This window comes from Osmerus mordax, chromosome 22 (genome assembly GCF_038355195.1).
Source record: "Osmerus mordax isolate fOsmMor3 chromosome 22, fOsmMor3.pri, whole genome shotgun sequence".
Taxonomy (NCBI): Eukaryota; Metazoa; Chordata; class Actinopteri; order Osmeriformes; family Osmeridae; genus Osmerus; species Osmerus mordax.
Genome location: NC_090071.1, coordinates 5,651,423 through 5,674,005, shown reverse-complemented (window position 1 = coordinate 5,674,005; position 22,583 = coordinate 5,651,423). Strand labels below are relative to the sequence as shown.

The window sequence follows — 22,583 nt, the reverse complement described above, 5'->3', positions numbered from 1 at the left end:
TTCGTGCAACATGCCTGTAAATGACTACACACATGTAGACCTAGCTTTTACTTCGTGTATCATGACTGTCATGAGCAATAACTAAACACATACTCCACAAACTCTCTATTTGAGCCCACACATTTGACAAGGGCGTAAAGCACGCCTACCGACACGTCTGATTGGACCCGAACAACCAGGATCTGACATGAAAGCAACATGAGCAAGGACGCATCCACTCCACAGCTTTCTAACTAGTTTGTATACATGAATGAGTATTTGTCAAACATTTACGGTTACATAAAGACGAAAGGAGAAACCCTAACCCTAACGAAAGAAGAAAGTGTTTTGGTAAGTGTACCGAAATAGCCTATTAAGTCATATCTAGACTTTATTTGCATGTCTTACTAATTGTGCAGTGAATAAGTTAGATTACAATAAAATAAAAAATCTAATTTATTGCTTTGTTCCACGTATTCACCTATAATTGCAAGTTTGTTTCATATTATATTTCGGTTGCCAAGTCGTTATTATACTGATTTTGAATGTCCTTTCAACGTTAAACAATTCGTGTAAAAACAGTATACCCCTACGTAGATGTAGCCTTATCTCCAAACTACGATACAATTGATGAGTTTATTAACACGTCGTGTCCATGGTCAGCATTCCGTTATTTAAAGTGATTGTATCCAAAGGAGTTGAAATTGCAGCGCGGTCTGACTTACAGACCAGCAGGTGCATGGCAGAAGTTTCTAAGCCCCGACATATGTGCCTGGTCGATAAAGAACCTGGGTGTCTTACTTCAAACTCCCAAGAGCAGCTCCAATACACCACAATGCAAGGATATCCACCACCCAGCTGCAAACTTTTATTAAATGGAGTAGTTATAGCCTATTGCAGGCATCAACCCAGTTTGTGAAGCTCTACTCTGATTGATTGGCATGTACATTATTTTTAACCACAAGACACCTGGACTTCATCAGTCACTAACTGTATATGCTGAGGCAAAGTGTTATTACAGCTCTAGGGATGGCAGGCTTAAATTGCTTCTGCCTGGGGGCCCTGCTATCAACGGTTAGCTCCAGCCGTCCAGGTGTACAGGCTTCTCACAGTTACAGCATTGCATGCTGATGAATGTACTGTTTGTTTGTGAGTGTTTCAGCTCTGTTGTGAGACTACTGTTCGGACTGGAGCCCTCCCTCTAGAAACACGCACACTCCAAACAAGGAATTACCTGTTCACCTTTTTTTTCTTTGTCAGGTTTTTAGAAATCCTACCAGTAATGCCACCGTCCAAACAAAACTACTTAACGGCAGCCCGTTTGATTTAACTTGTTTGTTGGAATTCCTGCATCTTTTTTGCTGACCTAGTGCAAGAAAAAACCTGTCTTGTGCTATGGCATGTCTGCGTACACATCTGTCTGTGTCACAGTGTGTGGATGATGGTCACACATGTCACATCTAGGTAGAGTTATTGCAGAATGTCTAGCGTCACTTCAGCATGATGTTGGAACTGCCACACAAAGGTGCCTAACAGTATATATGTTTTTAGATGAGATAACAGCCAAGATTGTTTTTATACATTTGACAATGAAATGTTTGCTCTGAAACAGCTCGAGTAAGACAGACAGGGGATGCCTGAGCGTCAAGTGAGTCTCTCTATCCTCCTCTCTACTCTCACTCATATTCACAAACCAAAACAGAGTTGGGGTTCTAGCATTTAGGACCTTAAAAAGGTGAAAGGATGATGGTGGACACGCTCTTCTGCTTGTCTCTCTTCCAAGCCTGTGGGAAACATGGTTTCCTAACCATGCTCTGGAACTGACATGCATAATGGATGCTGGTTGGGTCTGACAAGGGAGAGAGGGCATGGGTAGACGTGTTGGAGCTCTGCCCCCTCTGTGCCCTGCAGGTCTCTACAGTACAACTCAGGACTCAGCAGAAGTGGCCTTCCACTTGTAGATCCATAGCAGTGATTTACATAGGTATTTAGCAAAGACATAGCAAGAATTTCAAAAGGAACATTTGCAAGTTTGTTGTTCTCAATTGTAATATCTTTTGAAAACCAGAGGGTTGATTTTATGCAAAATAAGGCTTGGAATGGAAAATCTCACTATTGGAAGAATGAACAGTCTATCCTGTGTGAGAAAGGAAAATAAAATCAATTCACTCTACAGTTTTCTCAGAGACTTTGGTGTCTTTAGAAATGCAGATCAAAGAAAGGGGTTAGAATTAATTTCCACACAGTTTAATTCGGCCCTTGCTTTGAACTGCAGCTTGTCTCCCACAAAGCTCTACTCGGGACTGTGGCTGCTCTATCTTGGCCTTGTTGATGTGTGGGTGTTTAAAAGTCTGGGCTGTAAGCGGCCAGGGCTTGACATCAAACATCTCCTAATCATCTAGAGAGAACTCTTGCAGAGGATGTGCTGCGAGATCTACGTCTGTCTATCTCATAGTTGGATACTGATCCATGTATATTTTGCTCTTACAGTACGTAGACGTAGGAAAACAGAAAGTAACCACAACAGATGTATATGAAGTTGACCTGGTCTTGAACTGCACTTGAAAAAAGGAAAAAACATCACCCAGGGCTCAGATTCTAAGCAGGCGAAAGCAGCGGTTCTCATCCTGTGAACGTGAAAGCTTTGGTTGGTAATCTGTGAGCTTTGTCACAGTTCTGTATAAAGATGAAGGGTCTTGGAAAAAAAAAACTCCCCTTCCAATCCCAATTAGCTCCCTTTGGCCTTTTAACTGTGTCCCAGTGTCGGTGGCGGCAGGAGTGGGATAGACCCAATTTGTGCTCCCTCACCCAGCCCCCCCCCCCCCCCCCCCCCCCCCCCCACACACACACACACACACACACACACACACTCTCTCTCCAACACACATGCAAGGGAGCCTTGCCAGCCATCCTTCAAAGGGGTTTACCGTTTAAACTAAAACTAGGACCGATAGAAAATAATTGGAAATTATTCATTATTTAACGATCACCTGAAAGCCTTGACCAAGTAGACTTGTGCAAGTGTAGCTTGTGTCCAATTGCCATCAGGCACATTGTAGTTGTCTACACCGTTAGCTACAGTAGCTAGCATCATGTACAGAATGCCCTGTAGTGTAGTGCTCTTCAATGTCACTGTGGAACGTCAAGAAGCTGTTTCCATCCCGGTATCAACTCAGTTGGTATGTGGTCAGTGACGACATCCTGTCTAGCCGATAACTTTCCAAGTGAGGGTGGTTATCTATATAGACAGACCCTTTCTATGCAAACCATTTCACTGCCAAAGATAGTAAAAACTTTTCTTTTTTTTTCAAAATGTTTTGCAAAAAGAGTGAATGGTCAGACATCAGTGCATGACTAAGCTTTCACTATGACCTGTATCACTGTACTGTGTGTATCCTTATGTCTCTCTCTCTTTCAAACATGTGCATGTCTGCAGGTCATGTATGTAAGCATGTCTGCAGGTCATGTATGTCTACAGGTCATGTATGTACTGTATATTGATGGATATTGGATGCAGATTCAACGATTAATTGTGGACTTTTTTTCGAAATTCATAAATCTATGATTTGGGTACACCAGCAAAGCAGCCTAGTTGGCTCAGTGAGTCAGTCCCAGGATCTCTCTGTCTGAAAGGAGGAGTGCCCATTCACAGGCTGTTGTTGTCCTGGAATATCACATTGCGTGGATTGCCTTTCCCACCTGGCTGTGGTGGAGAAGCTGTCCTGATGTAAGAGCAATGTAGGGGAAAGGCCTGTGACATTAGAATTAGAATGGCTTCTACTAAACTGTGGCTGTAGTTTTTTTTTTTTTCGTGTTTGTTTGCTTTTAATGGGGGGGCATGTTTGGTGCCAGTTCCATGTGGATGTCTCTCTCTCTCTCTCTCTACTCTATAGTTGGCAGATTTGGACTGAAATGATAGTGTCAGACACAATACAGTTTGACTGTTTTCCTGATCATCTGAGTAGTTAAAGTACGAGTCCCACCTCGACGTGTGATTACTGGCAGACGGCCAGAGGAATGAGGAACAGACAGGCAGAGGGGAGGGGGCCCGGTGGGGGGGGGGGGGGGGGTGCAAGTGGTTAGTAAGCTGTATCCTCTGTATAGGAAAGGAAGCACAATTGCTCCAAATCTAGTAATTACCTCAGCCATTTCCTGCCACCAGACATCTATCAACCTGTCTTAAATCTGTCCTGAATAAAATGTTTTTTTTTTTATCCTTACACACCACTGCCGTTTTAATTTACAAAGGAATGCATCAAGGTAATACAAAGTTGATGACGGATATGTTCATAGCTTTCAGGGCTGGCAGTAGAATTGAAAGAAGAAATGATTGAAGTTTCCATCCCAACTATTTATGGTGAGAATGCTTGGAAATAAATAACAACACGTTGGCACATGCTACTCTTACCCCTCCTCCAGTTGTATAGACACACTCATCACACAAGGGGCTTGCGAAATACCAGATTACCACATTTTGTGCATTCATGAATGAAGTAGAGAACAGGTATTCAAGTGGAATTAAGGAAACCCTGGTAATAAGACAACAAATCTTGCAGAAATACATACCTTACTAAGTAAGGTGGGTTGAACAAACCAGTCATCCTAGAACCTTTGTCAGTATACTGTACTTCAAGTTGTCATGTTGCATTAACATGCAAAACCTCATAGTCTTAAACTATTCTTTTTTTTGTCATTGTTTTTTTAGTTTTGGGTTACACTATTATACAAGAGCTTTCAGGTAAGCTCAGAAGAAGTAAACAACACAGTTTGGTTGTAGTTTCATACGACTAAAAAATACCCAAAAACACGTTTGCCAAGTGAAGTGGCATGCTGGTGGACTATTCAGATGAACGAGGACCCTTCCTTTTGAGGGCTTTTAATTATATAGAGGCAGATGGAAAGATCCAGTTCATGTTGAATAGGAGTTCAATAGGAGACATGATGCTGAATCGTCAAAGCAATACTAGTTCCCTTCAGATCCTTAAGACTAGAATGTACAAGTTGTCACAAGACGTTACATCCTTGTGGTTGGAAACCGTGAACATCTCAAATGGTATTTGGGACTATGGAAGCATGTACAAACCAAGGTTTATAAAGTAGGCAGGTTCATGCGTGACTTTATTTGACCTCTTCACTCATTCCTTTATGATGGCTTCTGCTAAATAATTTTCATTTCTAAGTAAAAACAACATCATTGAATGAAATTTCTTTGTTGCCCCCCCCTTCCCCTCTTTCTGGGGGCTTTACTCACGGGGTAGTGGTCCTATTCATCAGGGGCAGCAGTATGGAAGGAGAGCAGGTCTGGAGAGGGGCCACCTCCCTATAATATGCTGACCTGCCATTCTGTTCCAGACTGGTACAGTACAACCAGGGTCAGAGCTAAATGGCTTGTCAGCTAATACTAATCTAGTCTCTGTATTTCCTCATTGACGACCCATCCAGAAAACCCAGGGGGCCAGGAGGGTCAAAAGGCCTGGGAGCTAAAATGCCTTTAAAATGTCTTTACATCCTGGGAAGTGCAAGGTTCAATGTTTCCTTAAAAGATAAGTAATGAACCAGGTCTTATGCTCTATTTGCCTTCCATCAAGCCTGAAGATAAAGCCTACATAAGTATTTTGCTGGAAGACTAACTAGGGGGTTGACATGACCTTTCTTTTAATTAGAGACTAACACAGCATGGCTGAGATGAACAGCTGATCACCAAGGTGGACAAATCGATCTTGTATGTTTAATTTATTAATGTCCCCACCCCACTGGGGTTGTTTCTGGTGTGATGTTGAATATGTGAGTTAAAGATCAAGTTCTTTCCCTCTCTCTTGACAGCTTGCTGGATGTTTTTTTCTGAAGACGCTGCTGGCCAATCGGACACCTGCATGTGGAGGGTCTCAACCAACCATGGAGGCCTGGCCAACAGTGGCCCGGGTCCTGCTGCTGGCACTCCTCGCTGATTGGCCAAAAAATGCCCAATCACGTGATTTTACAGTGAAAGACATCATTTTGCTCCATCCATCATGTACAGTATATCGCATAACTTCCATACTGTCTTTATATTTATGTTATAATGCCCAGGTTCCTCTCAATGAAACATGCACATGCACCCCATTCATTCATCATCACCAGGGGGCACTTGTCCACAACAGCATTATCCATCGACAGTACACAGTGTACATAGACTTTAATTGTCCTAGGGGTTCAAATGGAATCCTCCCAAGTCTGTCTTGCATAAAGCGAGAGCAGTGGAGCCTAATTGCAGAGTGTTGTCAATTACATCAATCCCTCAAAGGTCATAGCCCCAGTGAGAATGGTCCTGAATCACACCATTGTCTCTTAATTCTGTCTGTATTGAGGATAGTATACTGTATGTCTGCCAGAGTACACGAGACCGCTCTCTGGTCCTCAGCCTCTTGGCTCGAAGCAGTCTGATAAAGCTGGCTTGGCGACGCGTGAGAGGTATGTAAATCCACAGATTAAGGGCTAAAACAACCTGACACTCGCTCCGAGAGACAAGCATGTAGGAGGGCGACCATCGCACTAATAGCCCCCCTTCCCCCAACAGGCCCCTGCAGTCATATGAAATCTCAAAGATCTTTTACTTAGACTTTTTTAAGCCCAATCTGCCTCTAACATCATGAGAGTCAGAGGAATCGCTAGGATCAGGTTCACAGCTCTGGATTTCATAGGGATGGAGGGGGGTGGGGGGGTGGAATTCTTCTAGAAGTGTGCGTACATTTGGGCCCCAGGCTAACCATATACGGGGTATAGGGTGACCTTCGCTGGGGCATGGATATGGAGGATTAGTAGAGGGGCAGGGAGGGCTGGGTGGGGGGGAGTGGGGGGGGGGGGGGGGGGGGTTAGCAGTGAGGAGGAGGGAGAGGTGGTGGTCATGGCTGCGTCTGTGCCCCACATGAGTGACAGGATTTGTTCTGTGAGTGAAGTTTGCGTGACCCCCAGACCTATAGCTGTCGTGGACGGAGAGGCCTGTTCCTGTTCATGTAATGGCTGCCAATGGGAACAGCAAACAGACTGCCGCTTGATCACAACAGATGGTTTTTCTAAAGAGTTTTAAGACGATGTAGACAGCGGAATTGATTGTTTGATACTGTGTGCAAACAACACGTCTTTAAAAAATATTTTATGTAAGTGGATGGTGTTCTCTATTTCTTTATTTGTATCCCCATTGAATGAATGAGGTGTCAATTGTTTTTGATTCGTTGACAGTTTTATGTGCTCTAGTTTGGATTTTGGACCATGCAGCTAATTAGATGGATGTAGGACATGGGGTTGAGTTACACTTCAGTGTAGTGTAGTTACCTTTACACTTAACATTTAATTTATTTAGCAGACACTTTTATCCAAAGTGGCGTACAACTGATTACATGTAGTTAAAGCCATTGTTATTCCATGTTGTGCAACCTGAAAAATAAGTTCTTCTTTTCTCTGCATAGCAACACCTCATCCTGGTGGATTCAAATGCTTCACATGCAAAGACTCTGCAGATAACTATGAGTGTAACCGCTGGGCCCCAGACGTATACTGTCCTCGAGGTAAGGCCTACAGTCAGCCTGCTCTGTACCTGTACACCCTCCTCCAGACCACAACTAGAAATGACCGACTCCTCACCTTCTATCCATCCAACAAAGCACAAGATTAGGTCAGAAACTTGAATTCACAGATTGTACGAATGATTATGCCTTCTTGCTTCTGGTAGTTGACTATGCATTCAAATCGGTGTACATTCAGTATCAGATTCAAACTTATTTCCAGGTATCTGGAAAGCAATGAGGCACTGTTTCTTCTATTCTTACTTTCAACTCAGCCAATTCAGTGATACTCCCTCGTTCCTTGTTAGACTGAAAGACCTGGTTAAAGTCATACAAAAAGAACACTGTCTTTGACAGAAACACGGTACTGCTACACACTCCACATGATGGACGTCCAGGGGGATAGCGTGTCCGTGACCAAGCGCTGTGTGGCCCTGGAGGACTGTCTTTCCACCGGCTGCACAGACGTCAACAATGACGGCTACCAGGTGAGGACACACACCTACCACTCACAAAGAGACACATGCTTTGTGTGAGAGAACTTTCAAACTGAAATATTCACAGCTAACCACTATATACAGTTTATTAAACCTACTGTCATTGCAGGGTTTTAAAAGTATTCTGTGCTGGTGGGTTTACATTATTAGACAAGGACAGAAAGCGAGTTACTGACTTGGACGCTGGTTTTAGGTCTGCATCTCTTGTTGCGAAGGAAATATTTGTAACCTGCAGTTGCCGAGAAACAAGACAGGTGCAGTATTCTCCACCTCCTCCCCGCTCCGAAGTGCCACCCTGCAGCTTTCCAGCACCTGGCTGCTCCCTGGCTCTGTCGTTGCAAACCTCCTCAGCATTACACTAGCCAGCCACACATGACAATGGAAAGGCTTCAACGGTAGCCATGAGCCTAGCAGGACATGTGGGTGTATGTAGAGGTCTGATATCTCGTATTATTATCTCTTGGGTTGTGTAATTTATTTAATGTTTACTGTACCAGAGCAGTATTAATTCATAGAACCACACATAGAGGATGTCATTGTTTATTTCTTTTTATACCCGTCATGTTTTTATTTGATTTTTTCAGTTTACTAGGCTATTGGCAAAGAATGACCTTTAAAAGAGAATATAGTACCAGTAAATACCAAACAGCTGAATGTTAATTAGGTTAGCTAAAACACAATTCAAACTTAAAGGGACATCAGTGGGTAAAGAAATGTTTTCATACATGCGTGCTCTTTCTCAACTATGTGCAGAAATGAAAGTGTGGGATTGGATTCCATCTTGAAATTTGATGTTCACAAGTCTGTTATAGTACATTTTTGTACTCTGCAGCATGTACATAGAAAGTATTTATTTTTATATTAATTTTGTGGATACAATTTGTTACTTTGAACTATTATATAGGTTGTATAATTAATGTTTTTGATGAAGTAGTAGAGAACTAAAACTAGTTTGAGGACAGATTAAGAGTTTTTTTTGCTGTATATCTGTTTCGTCCAATTAAAACATTGGCTGGCACTGTTTGATTGCCTATACAGTACTGTAAGTCTGGTTTTCAAAATGGCCTGTATACTAACAGATATGCAAAAGTGAATATAAGAAAGAAAAAGAGAAAAATTAATACAAACCATGCTCGGCTCAGCTCCCCTCTGACCCACTGGGCCCAGGGGTAGAGCTCCGGTGAGCTTGTGCATTAATGCAGGACGTGGGCTTAAGAAAACACTTCTTCCTCCTGTTATTCCAAGCAGTGAAAAGATGATGCCTTTCAAGGGCTTTAAATCCTGGATGTGTAATATGAAGTCCTTGATAAGGGGATTATTCTTGTTTAGCAGGGTGTTAATTTATCTCTCTGGCCAAGGCTTCCTGAAAGTCTGAGAAGTCTTCTCAGATAAGATCCCACCCTCCATGCCTCTGTTGACCACCTACTGGAAAATTAAACATTTATTTTTTGCTATTCTCTTAAAAAAAAAAAAAACTTGTAACCAGATGAGAAGATAACAAACTTTAGTCCACCACACCAAATTCTTATTTATTTCAATTTTAGGGACATTTGTAAAGAATCCATATTACAACTCCAATAACTCCTTGAGGTCTGACACTTGCAAGAACATTTTAGCCTCAAATGTAATCTTAAAATCTCAATCTGGATTACCCATATTGTTGTTTTAATATGAGCCTCACAAACAGGTTCTCATATCTTTTGTAATTTCATTTAATTACTCCAGTGAAAAGCTTTTCAGGATTACAGGATTATCCAAAGCTGTATACAAATTCAAGTTGTGTATATTACTGTGTGCGACAATGCATTTCTTGTAGTCTGTGCCAGGTTTATAGAGTAAAAGAATCTTGAGAACTACCACAGCTCTGCATATCAACTGTGAACAGGTCCTCATGTCATTCCAAACACTGACACTATTTTCCTCCATTCTGGCACAAGCAGACAATGCTGTTGAAAACATGCATCACAACAACAGGTCATATTTCTCTTGACATAGTGTTAGTAAAATGTGAAAAATCCATGATCACGATGAACTCACATACAACTGTTGGCTCTTACTGAAAGTAGCCTGGTGTTTATCAAATGTAGTTCAATGGATTATTCTCATTTGTTAACCATAGCTGCCAAAGGAAACTTCATGAATCAAGTGTTAATGACATCACATGAGTCAACATAGTACCCCACCTTACCTGCTACTTAGTACATAGTTGAGTGACACATTTCTTGATGCCTTAGTTGTATATAGTTTCATATACAGACAACCTTTGGGCACCCTAAAAGACACTTACTGTGCATGTGTCAATGCAACAGGTAGGTAGGTTTCTGTTCCAGACCCGTCCTAGGTGCACAAGGACAGTCTTTGTACTCTCATATTGGGATTTGCAATTAAAAAGAAGCTAGTTTCCAGTTCCCAGTCCATGAGTGTGACCTTGCAGCCTCTCCATAACATGACTATTGGTAGGTGCGTTAGTAAAAACTGTTCCTACAAACACCGGAGTTCCTCTCAGGACGTGGTTGATGACTTTGCACGAGCCCTGGTTCTCAATATTGAAGCCCAGGTGGACCCACTGCTCCTCTGATGCCAGGACGGCGTGGCTGGACTGAGATCCAAAAAACTGTGAGGGGGAAGAGGGACAGGAACGCTTTACAGATCACCCCAGAGGCCATGGAGCCTGTAGATATGGCACAATGATCAATGAGTGTGTACCTAATATGATGCAGAGCGACAGGTAAAACGGGGGGTCAGATGGCTGAGCGGTTAGGGAGTCGGGCTATTAATCAGAAGATTGCCGGTTCGATTCTCGGCTGTGGAAAATGACGTTGTTACCTTGGGCAAGGCACTTCATCCTACTTGCCTCGGGGGGAATGTCCCTGTACTTACTGTAAGTCGCTCTGGATAAGAGCGTCTGCTAAATGACTAAATGTAAATGTAAAACGGGATAGGCAAGAACGAAAGACCAAACCCCAGCTAGATACTCACAGCTACTCCGGAAGAGGGGTTGATGAAGTCAGCCCAGAACCCCGCGGTCCACAGGGTGAAGCACATCTCCTTGGCACCACTGACAAACTGTCACAACATCATATAAGTGCATGAGTCAGAATTGAGAACTGGAGGTAACTCGGTGAGGAGAAAACCGTTCTGGCGCTAGTACTCACTTTTTGCAACATCTGCTTGTCTGGGTCTGTTTCTTCACGCAGCGTGTCTCGGTGAGTCACGGTGACCACGGTTATAGCACTGGCGGGGGCCGCTGGGAAATAGGACTCAAAGTCTGATGTGAAGAGAGAAGAGTTGCAAGTAGTCATTACATCAGCTCATTGGGAGCCTTTCTGGACATTGACAGAAAACTTTACTGACTACTGATTATTTTATGAGAGGAGCATTTCATGAGTGTGATGGTTTGCACAGGCTCTTATCACCCTCTAGTGGACACAAAATATAACAAATTCTGTATTCAAATGTATTTAGCAAAAAGAGAATACAACTCTTGGATAAGTTAGCATAAAGCACCTTTCTTCAGCAGCTCTGGACAGGATTGTATTGAGCAGTCCACGTTTGAATGATCAAAATAATTCTCCGCCTTGCGAACTCGTGCTGCTAATACGTTACCCCCTTTAACCTGAAAGGAAACAACATCTGTGAGTGTTCAACAAATACACTGTTAACGTACCTGTAACAATACTTGTACTTAAAGGCAATTTCCTTTCAAGGATGATGATGGGATTTTTCTTTTTATCTACCTGGAACTCACTGACGAACTGAGCCAGGACAAACTCGTGCCTCTCAGAGCTGGTGGGGGTAGTGAGGACGTCGGGGACTGTCCTGTGGACTGGGCCTCTCCGCTGGTCCGCGGTACCCTCCAGGTGACAGTCGAAGCCCACATTGCCTGGCAGCTGGAATCGTTGGTCCTGAGGGCCGAATGGTCCCATGCTTTCATCGGGCCACACGGTTCTAGTCCCTAGGGAGGCCAAGATTTACATTGACAACGAGTTGAAGTATCATTTTGGCAATCTAAAAGATTAATATGTCGGAGAATACGCCTAAGTTATAATATGTTTTCCTCACAACATAGATCTGGATCTGTGACTTGAAGAATATAGCAGCTGAAGTACCTGAGTCTGTGTGTGATACAGCTACGTAGGGCTCATCAGAGCTCGTAGCAGAAAACGTTCTGATTCGTCCAACCCGGAAGGTTGTCAGTGCCTGGCGTCCAGCAGTGTGAGACAGGACCTGCCTGACTCGCCCACAGATCACCTGCATAGGGACAGCTGTCATTAGGTACCAGAACCACCTGGATCCTGCAACAACATCCTGCGTGATGATTTTAAGTATACTCTTTTACTTACACTAGTCATCCTGATCCCTCCTTAGCACTTTAATCCTTTGAAGACCTGGGAAACACAATACAGCTGTGGTGATGCTGTGTATGACCCTTACAATTTTTTTTTCATTATGCCTACTCGCTTTAACTACGAGGAACTGAAAGAGAATATAATAAAACCTAAACAGCGTTAGGCTTATTTTTCAGATGATATAACTCGCCATCTGGTTAACTAGGCTACATGTTACGTTACAGTCTGAAGGCCTGGACATTTGAAGGATTGGAAGTTTCAAAACATTTGCATTTAGCACCATCGAAATAGTACAAGATTTGCAGTTACAGCATTTGAATAACGTTGGTTGTCTTGACGCAGGGGAGTTGCATATAACACATAACGTCTGCTAGCTGTAGACTATTTATCTACCCGGGCTGATCATCAAGCTAACAGCTGACAGCTAGCAAACCAAACTAGCTTGTTTTTGTTTTGGGTTGTCACTTTCACTACTGTATGTGAGTAGTCATGGGTAACATTTTAAATGACCAAAAAGCATTCGACCACGACACAATCCCAGTTATGTGTTTTAATTGTGCCATTACACTTATTTTTACAAAATGCATTTTTTATAAAAGAACATTTTGTTCTTACCTAACAGCTCTCCACTTGCACGTACACACCACACACCCGTCACCCATAAGCGCGTTCTCAACATGACTATAGCCGACGAGGGACAAACCGTACTTCCTCATAAACTCTGCCTATTATTTTACGCCGCTAAATGTCAGTATATTCCTAGAAATAGAATTGCACTTCTCAAACGACGATTGGATAAGCTCATGGTTACCGTCGCCTACTTTCAAATTGAGATCATGTGGAAAAATAAATATTTCTTTTTCAGCTACACTTAACATTTGAAACAGGAATTTACTAGTTTGAGAACACATTCTTTGTTTTTTGTTCGTTAACCCCTGAGATTCAACAGCTATTTAAGATCCCTTGATTAATGCAAATTACTGCATATTTAATTAACAAAGTATTCAGGAAATCCTCTCATCCATACCCCACTGGGCTAATCAATCTTGACCTATTATGAATCTCGAGAAATCACACAGTGATGCAAAACATTGAAATAAATACAGTGGCCTACAGCAAAATTATTCACGATGTGTACCAATATTTGCAAATCAGCATTCATTGGAGCTTATTTATATGATAGACCACGATTCATTCTTTAAGCAATGTCTGTAGATGGAGCAGTTGCATCTCTATATTGCAATCAACCATTGTCTTTAGTTTCTATAAGGCTTTAGCATATTCAATTGGAGAATAGACTCAAGTGAGTCTCAAGGCAATGCTGATGACACCGGTGAGGAGCGCAGGTCAGTAAGGACAAGGGCAAACACTCTTCTGAGGTAAACACTCTTCCGCAAGCCTGTTCTCTGGGTATGGCATGCTGAATGACACCCTCTCTGAGTAGAATGGAGGCGACACATCATTTAATCGTTCTTCTTCTTTTCAGCCTGGATCCTTTCACTGTGCCTCTCAGCATCCACTAGCTTTAAGAACAATTGCAGTAGGCCACTCAGCAAGTCACTTTCTTAAACTCAAATCTGTATCACCCCTCACTGTAAAACCATCAACATATCATCACATAAAAGGAAATACCCATTTGTTCTTTGCCTCAGACAAAACAACACCCAGTGAATGTTGAGTGTGGCACACCTGTCCAGCTATTCCACCAGCACCAAGTGAAGTGAATGATGTGTTTCTGTGAGGGTTATAGCCTTGAGAATCCCAGACAGAGTTATGAGTCAGGCCAAGTTTTTATTGCTGCGCTGTCAAGCTACTGCATAGCCCCTGCCAAGAATCAGCACTTTTCTACTGCCATTTTATCCTCCTTTTTAAGAGCTCTCCTTTGTGTGGTGAGCGAAAATTCCATTTGACACCGGGAGAATTCTGCTCTAACTGCCCGTGCTGTCAGGCCAACTAACTACACGGATTCAATTACTGTGTGAGACTCTCGGGAATGTTACACGAACGGAACGTGTGCCTGCTCCCATCTGCTGCCGGAAACACATGTGCTTGATGAACCTTCTCAGAGCACCTCTGAGCCGCCAATGAAAGACAGCTTTACACCAGCGCCAGGTCAACGGCCGCTGTTCCTGAACGTGCTCTGCAGAGCAGCAGCTAGTGTGCATGTCTCGCCATCTGCTGATACTAGCTGAGAAGAGAACGTTCCTTTTCCATGCTTTCTCAGATTGATTTATGTCTGATTTATGGGGTCAGTTGCAAAGTACAGTCGTGATTTCCCTTAAGTAATCCATATGCCTAAGTAGACCCTATGGAGCATAGACTAGAGCCATGTTTCTAATGAACAAGAAAAATCTATAGTCAACATAGATGGGCCAATGTGTATCATTAATCTTTATGAGATACTTCAAGTTGTTGTGTTAACCATTCTGCACATACAGAACTCAAATTAGAGGAGGCACCTCCTGATAGAGAGAAGCCTTTGTGGTGATTGATTTGTGAGCAACACAAGCTAAAGTGAGTTATTGTGCCATCTGCCATCAAAGACAGACTATTGGGTGACAGTTAACCAAGATCCCGGAGCAGGCCAAATATGTGGGTAGTGCATGGTTTCTCTCAGGAGTGGCTTTTACTGGAAAGGTGTCTGTATTCATTTGGAAAGGAAGCTTCTTTGAGGTAAAAGGACAGAGATGCCAGTTCAGCAGATTCCATTAACTACCTCTAGTCCTGTCACTGCTAACTGAGCCCTGGGATAGAAAATAAGTCAAACACCCTCTACTTTGTTTTCCCTCTTTGATTTTGCCTTGTTCAACTAGAGAGCTGTTTCCAAGGGATGCAGGCCTATTTGTCATCTTGTCATAACAGAGTATGCAATTGCTTTTAGTTTTGACCAAAAAAAAGCCCTTGAAGTATTTTTATAGGGGGGTAAAAATGAAAGCATATTTTTATTGCCTGCTTTCACCCAGTTCTTGTTTTACAGTTGACTTGTTATTTTGAATGGCAAAGCAAGAGGAAAATGAAGCCAATATTCAAAGGAATGTCACTGGGGACCAGACATGACAGCTCTTGAAGAGAATTTCCAAGAAAATGTGTCATTTTTCTAAACACAAAGCTAAATTTCTAAAGTGCAGCTGGGTAGAACATCATTTTATGTCTGCTAGGTCTACTCTGCAGCCACAGCCATCTAGAGAAACTGTATCAATGCTTTAATGAGATTGTGAGGAAATATCCACATTAATGCCACCATTCCCAAGATACTTTTTTTCCTAGATCATCATTTCCACTGATGAGAAAACTAATATCTCCATCACATCATCTCTGTCCCTGGGCGCATATCCATGACACAGCTTGTTCTGCCTCCAGCTGGAGCAGCTAGTCCGTGCCCGCCTGCCTTCCCGCCTGCCTTCCCACCCGCCTGTCCGCCTGGATTGTTAGGACCGAGGCGGGACTTGCTGACATCTCTGAAGGCGCAGAGAACCTTGACAGTTCCGACCGGTGCTGTCTGTTTGCATCAAGATAGTGATGTGTGCTCACATGAAAAGAAAGCTCTCAAAGTGAGTTCACGGAAAGCAAACTTCTGTCTCCTCAAATGCACTGAGTGAAAAAGAGAGAATTGGAAAGATAACATGCTCCAGTTTCGGTGGAATGTCAAACTGTGCAATAATAATACAGAACAGCTGAAACCTCTACTCCAGGTGGAGTTAATTTAAAGTGCCAGCTACAGTAGATTTCATTGCATGTTAAAACATAAGATCTGAATGATCTCTTCTGTATCAAAATACTAGCACCATAAGTCAAGTCAGTTTTCAAAAACTGTGTTCCTCTGGACAGAATTATTCGGGATTATTCTTGTAACTGGGCCTGGCTGTCAAGAATCATCGGCATTCAGAGACCCTCTGTAGCCACAATCTCTTCTGCCATCTTTTCAGATAAACTCAGGATGGGATGGCATTCTCAACCTGATCCACACCTACTGGCTCCTCCAAACCAAGAGATTGTAATCTCCTATCAACCTTAGTCTGACAGTGACATAAAAGGAGTAGGCCACACTAACCGAGAGAGGTTCAATCTTTGGGATAAACTTTGTGTTTAACAGCTCAGAGGAATCCTTCTTTCAGGAAGTGTCTGTAAGAGAAAGCAGAGATTGAGCTGAGGGAGAGCAGCCACAACAATCTATGAATTGATATGTAGACAATTTAAATTAAATTGATTTGTTTCATAATTAAATAACAAAAACATACTATTTAAATAAAAACATTTGGGTCAAAGTTACAATAATTTTCAAATTTTGTCCACATTCTAAAAGGAAAAATGCAACAGGGAGAACCTAGGCTTTAGGCTGAATGTCATGGAGACATCTTTGTGACGGCTACTTGCTCACAGGGTGTGGAAGTGGTTCCCTTGTGCTGGGGCTAGTATCACCCAACTAACCTGTACCTTCGTATCATATTACACACAGAATATGTCTATGGGCTTTGTCATGTCTATGGAGGGGGTGGTGTCTGCCAGAGATGGCCCCACAACTCTAACATCTTTTGATAGGAAGAGGGCAATTTTCATACTCAGTGCCCAAAGGTATTATAAAAGAATATCTGGTTTCACAGCCTACACTCACATTTGAGGTCATCTAAAAGGCCTTGTGAAGGTCTATTTCACCAACATTTTGTCTGAATTCACCCACCAAGAAACCAAACAACAAACTGATAAATAATACCGTTTTTCAGGAGGCATTGCACAAGAAGTTTGGTTATCATGTACATGACCGAACATGTTAAGCCCAACAGGTATTGATGCGTTCATGTTGTGTGATTCTTTGGCTTGGACACGCTCTAGTGACCAGTATCCTGCTTCAGAGCCTCTCACATGGACCACAGGGGTTAAGAACAACACTGAAGACAAATATATCTACAGCATGATGAGAACAGAACACAGGAAAAACCTCTGCAAAAAACATCTCCTAGAAACACAGTCCCAGAGGTTAGAAGGTTCATTCATTCTAATTCGTAGCCTGAAGATAAATGTGCGGTGAGATGAGTATACCTTGGTGAAATCCTCCAGTTTTACAGTAGAATGACAGTAGAATACAGTAGAATGTTGTCTGTGGGTATGTGTGGGTGTGTACAGTGTGTGTGAGGGTATCGCCCCTAAAGGAGATTAGTGTTTTGCACATCAGACAAACCCTACAGCCACACCTCAGGTGCCTCCTCTGTCTGCGGTATGTGTGTGTGTGTGTGTGTGTGTGTGTGTAGTGGGCGTCCGGTGGGTCCACAGCATTAAGAGCAGGCAGAGGCTCAGACCAGGTGAGAGCGCCAACCATACCCCAATCAGACAGGGGAACAGATCCAATGAGCACTGACCTCATTTGGCTGGTGTCTCTGATCTGCTCTTGTTACCATCAGGAAGCTGAGCTCAGTGAACAAGGCCACTGTCTGCAGGATTCTCCACAGGTGGGTCAGAGTACAAACCACCATATTAAAACCTGTCACTCAGAAGATGTGACTATAGACTGCAAGGCTGTGACAAAATCTCTCGGGTGAATCCTTTGTGGTGTCATCATATTTCTGAGGTACCAATTCTCTTTCATTTATCATACGCATTGGGCAGGGAGGGAGATGAAGGGCAAAAATCCTGACAGCAAAGAGGATAGGGAAACACCTGTTAACTCCCCTCACGGCTGTGTTGTAAAACATCAGCCTAACAGGCTGAAATCCCTTTCAAGAAACCTATCAAGACCATAACCATAACAACATTGCCCTCAGGGTAGGTGCTTCTTTTGTGTTCAGTCAGACCAAAACACCATGAGGTCCCCATTGAACCTCCACAGCCCTCCTACCCGCTGGGTGGGAAAAGGGCCTACGTTCAGCAACTCGGCAAACCATCCGGTATGAATTATGGATCTACCATTTGCTCATGTGAAAAATGTATTCCAATCGTGTTCAGCTAAATGAAAATTCAAAGGGCAGATGATGACCGATGGGGGTGTATGAAACCCTTTATCGATGGAAACCACAGAAGGGCCTTATCCAACAGCTTATCCAGCTCCTTTAACGTGGAGAGTGTGAGTTCAGATAAGTGGAATCTATACCCAAATGTCGAATGTCTTTGTTGCTCTCCTTCACGTCACACCTCTCTAATGCAAATCTCTTTGAGAGCGGCATAGGGAGACCAAAGCGAGGCTACACGTGGTGTCACCACATGGCTTTCCAAAAGAGCACTCATTAAAGGTAATTCCCAATCAGTTCCTGAAAACTGCTCATTCTCAGAGGCTAGACCACCTGGCTGCAAAATAAATGACTGAATGGCTTTATTTCAGGCTGCATTTATACCATACTCTGTTGTTGGATGCAAAGCAACATTCAAAAATAAAGTACCATAAAGGCATGGGCTATTAAAGCAGAACAACAACTTTGTTTTTTTATATACACAGTTCATATATTTTTAAGGCAATTCTGAATTTATTGGGATATAAAAAGTATAGATAAACAGGAAATGTAGGGGAGAGAGAGAGAGAGGGGAGGACATGCAGGAAACGGCCCAGGCTGGAATTGAACCCTAACCCTCCTTTAGGCCCTAGCCTACATGATGAAAGCACTCAACCAGTAAAGCACTAAGGCACCCCTGGACGGTTTTAAGACTATAATTGTCTTTTGGCTGGTGGACTGCAGACCACATGGAGTCAGAAGGTGACCTGCATCTGTTGCGTGACAGCTGGTATTGATTAGCAGCAACTTGGAAAGGTCAGACTTATATGATTTACCCAAGAACCACGCTGAAACACAGAGTTGAAAAATATACATTTTAAGTGAGAGCAGGGCAGTGTTCAGAGAAATGCAGTAGAGGTCAATGTACATCATGCCATGCTTTCTCACTTAGAGAATATTTCATTCAATAGGACCTTTAGTCATGTAATTGTGGACAAGACCACGAATCAAATTGTGAAAATATAGAGTAGGTTTTTGTAAAATTGGGAATTGTCAAACATTTAATGATAGCCAATTCATGACGTGAATTTAAAAGCACAGGAGCATTTTTAGGGGCAGGTTACTTGAATAATTCCCCCATTAGATTGGGCATATTGATTGGCCTGGTGTACTTCGAGGTCAAGCATTGACAGTTTGCCCAATCAATGGCAGCCACCTTCCAGGGGGCTAGCAGTCGATACATGGTTTATCTTCCCCCAGCCACTGCTAAACATGTAACCCACTGTCCATCCTCGATAAGGGCTCAGGGTAGGCTGCTCAGAATGCTGCAGACGGGCCCTGAGCGTTGCTCCAATCCGATCCTATCTAATATCACAGGGGAGCAGGCTGAGCAAATCAATACTTTGGGAGAGAAAGTGCTATAATGAAGCAGGCGACAGAGATCGCTTCAATCTCCTGCAGGGTGGAGCAAACAACACTTCCACAAATCCAAAAGCTCTCATGGATCTGAGGAGAAGTTTGGACTTGATAAGGGATGACTTTGGTACAGGAGGACTGGGTCCTTCTCAAACTTTGGAAGGGCACCGAGACCAGAAGAATCCGTTTAAAACCCCAAAGACTGATTCTGGTGTCATTTGACCGGATTTCGCCTATGAAATGAAATATTTCCTGTTTCATAAACCATCATTTTCTGTTTGGCCCCTTTCAGTTTGGAAGGGATCTGAGCTATGGACTTGGACTATGGAATGCTGAGACTACATGTGTGAAAGCCTACAGTGAGGGCCATCCTGTTAACAGACGCCTGCCTCTCACTCACAGGCAGCCTGGAAATAACCCAGGGAAGAGCTGGGCTGCTGTCCTTCTCCTCTCTCCTCCCCCTCTCCTCCCCCTCTCCTCCTCCCCTCCCTCTCCTGCCCTTCTCCTCCCCCTCTCCTCCCCCTCTCCTCCTCCTCCCCCTCTCCTCCTCCTCCCCCTCTCCTGCCCCTCTCCTCCCCCTCTCCTCCTCCCCTCCCTCTCCTGCCCCTCTCCTCCCCCTCTCCTCCCCCTCTCCTCCTCCTCCCCCTCTCCTGCCCCTCTCCTCCCCCTCTCCTCCCCCTCTCCTCCCCCTCTCCTGCCCCTCTCCTCCCCCTCTCCTCCCCCTCTCCTCCTCCTCCCCCTCTCCTGCCCCTCTCCTCCCCCTCTCCTCCCCCTCTCCTCCTCCTCCCCCTCTCCTGCCCCTCTCCTCCCCCTCTCCTCCCCTCTCCTCCCTCTCTCCTCCCCCTCTCCTCCCCCTCTCCTCCCCCTGGAGCTGGCCCTTGTCAGATCGGGGCAGCCCAGTGCCAGCCATACCGGCTGAGAGAGGTAAATGGGTTTTGACAGGACATTACGAGCCCTCATGGCAGGGCTGGTGACAAACTGCAGGGTGGCAGCCTGTGTTTGCAGGCAAACCCAAGGACACATATTCAGCACGTACATTTTTCCAACTGATATCAGCTTCTTGTTCTTAAATAAAACCTTTAGAAACACAGTAAAAACTGTATGTATCAAACGCAAAGAATACAATGATAAAATCCCCCCCAAAATAAATCCACAAATATGACTGCATTACATTGAGCAAACAAAGTCAACCTTCATCAGGAAGTGAAGTTACTAAGAAATCTCATTATTTCCTGGCCTCTAAAGGGACTTGAAATCATTATTCCCTTAATTGCCAATTGTGACTTGTGTGGAACACCATTGAACCAGGCTGCACCCCAATGAAAAGAGCTCTATGAAGGACAACCCAATGCAACAACAGAGACTCCTTTCCGGCTCTGCCAGGTTATAGCACAATGCACTGGGAAGGAGCGGAGAAGGCAGAGGAAGAGGGTCAAGGATGAGGAAGAGGGGTGGACGGCGGGGGGCTGGGGAGTCGAGGGACCTTTGTTGAAAGCTGATGGAGCTCCACAGCTAACGGAGCAGCAGCTAGCGGAGCGTGGAGCGTGATTGGCTGTGGCAGTTTAGTGATAGGATAGAGAGGCTCTTCACTATGGAAAGGACAGCAGTCAGCACAGATGTACCTTTAGTCTAGGGAGGAAAAATAACAACACCCCCCCCCCTTCTCTCAGGTGCACTTACAGGACTGCCTCAGCTAGATTGGGTCTTGAATTCCTCTGAGGGGACCTGCCATCTCAGCCAAACATTGGAGGGAGATGGACTTGGGAAAATGGCTTTATTTATGAGTCAGTTTGTTTGCGTCTTTAAATTCCCCAATGCTTCTGTGTTCAACTTTTCAAGAGTTGATCCTTCAGTAAAAAGAAGATTTTCAATTAAATCTTTATGCAAATACACTGTGACTCTTTAATTTATTGCAAATCGAGTGGGTCTAACAGTGTGGACATTTCAGTGAAAGGAGTGCATTTTTCAATTTGCAGAACAGCAAAGCCTCGTTCAATTACCTACAGGCGCTGTGGTGACCTTGCCAAAGATAGCTGTGCCCTCTGTCCTACTGAGCCCATTGTGTGAGTCAGGGGACTTGGTGTCCTCCATTGCAATGCTCTTCCTGCCCGCACGAAGGACCGCGGGAGGGTCCCCTGGGAGCTGTCCATGGCCATAACTTTCCAGTCAACATCGCTCCGAACCACACACGACAAAGGCTTCTCCAAACGTGATTTCAACATCCCAGGATGCCACACAATTTCTCTGTTGAAGTGTCCTAAAAGATTTAAGATGCAGAAAAAACAGCAAGAAAGAGAGATGTGTGGAGGGAAAATCATTTTCTCTTGTATATTTTTTAAAGTTTCATCAGGAGATGTTTAGGTTTAAGTGTTTGTGTTTAGGTTTCAACCTTGCCAAGAAAAAACATGGTGATTGCTCAAGGTTCAAAGGTCCGGAGACGATAAACTTCAATTCCAGCGATTACAGTGGCTCTCTCTCCCCTGTTCCCCTCAGCCTCTATATCGTCTGACTGCTTGACACCATCGAACTGATGACACTGTGTCCTACTAATTGCCAAGCTCTCATATCTGGCTGCCCTAGGCTAACCCTTGTCATGCCGATCAGAGTTTATGACTTACACTGCAGCAGTGGATGGCTTTGAGCTGACGCGAACATTATGCTAATATCAGAGGATAAACAGTGACAGTCATCAGGGTAGCCCACTCTGCCAGACCAGGCACATATTAAGTGTGACAGAGACTCGACGGGGGGTAAGTGGTCTTGGCGCTGACACCATCCCAGTGATGGGTCTCTGCTCAATGAGCAGGCCAGGCAGTGGTGTTGGCTGTGCAGCCCAGGGTTTTTTTTCTCTCCTCTGTAATTCCAATCCAGGGAGAAAATTAC

The 22,583-nt window shown here is 43.8% G+C and overlaps 2 protein-coding genes across 2 annotated transcripts; one reads left to right on the top strand and one right to left on the bottom strand.

Annotated features, from left to right (window-relative positions):
• The first annotated feature begins 246 nt into the window (after window positions 1-246).
• LOC136966250 (ly6/PLAUR domain-containing protein 6-like) lies at window positions 247-9,040 on the top strand. Its single transcript, XM_067260714.1, has 5 exons — window positions 247-330; window positions 5,803-5,992; window positions 7,425-7,523; window positions 7,878-8,008; window positions 8,211-9,040. The coding sequence occupies exons 1-5, from the start codon at window positions 247-249 to the stop codon at window positions 8,391-8,393; spliced, it is 687 nt and encodes a 228-aa protein (XP_067116815.1). The 3' UTR covers window positions 8,394-9,040.
• A 1,235-nt stretch (window positions 9,041-10,275) lies between these two features.
• Window positions 10,276-13,045, bottom strand: mmadhca (metabolism of cobalamin associated Da). Its single transcript, XM_067260345.1, has 8 exons — window positions 12,982-13,045; window positions 12,361-12,405; window positions 12,127-12,268; window positions 11,755-11,972; window positions 11,525-11,633; window positions 11,173-11,285; window positions 10,997-11,083; window positions 10,276-10,631 (listed from the first exon to the last, which is right to left on the bottom strand). Exons 2-8 carry the CDS (start codon window positions 12,367-12,369, stop codon window positions 10,413-10,415), a joined length of 897 nt encoding a protein of 298 aa, XP_067116446.1. The 5' UTR covers window positions 12,370-12,405; window positions 12,982-13,045; the 3' UTR covers window positions 10,276-10,412.
• Window positions 13,046-22,583: the final 9,538 nt, after the last annotated feature.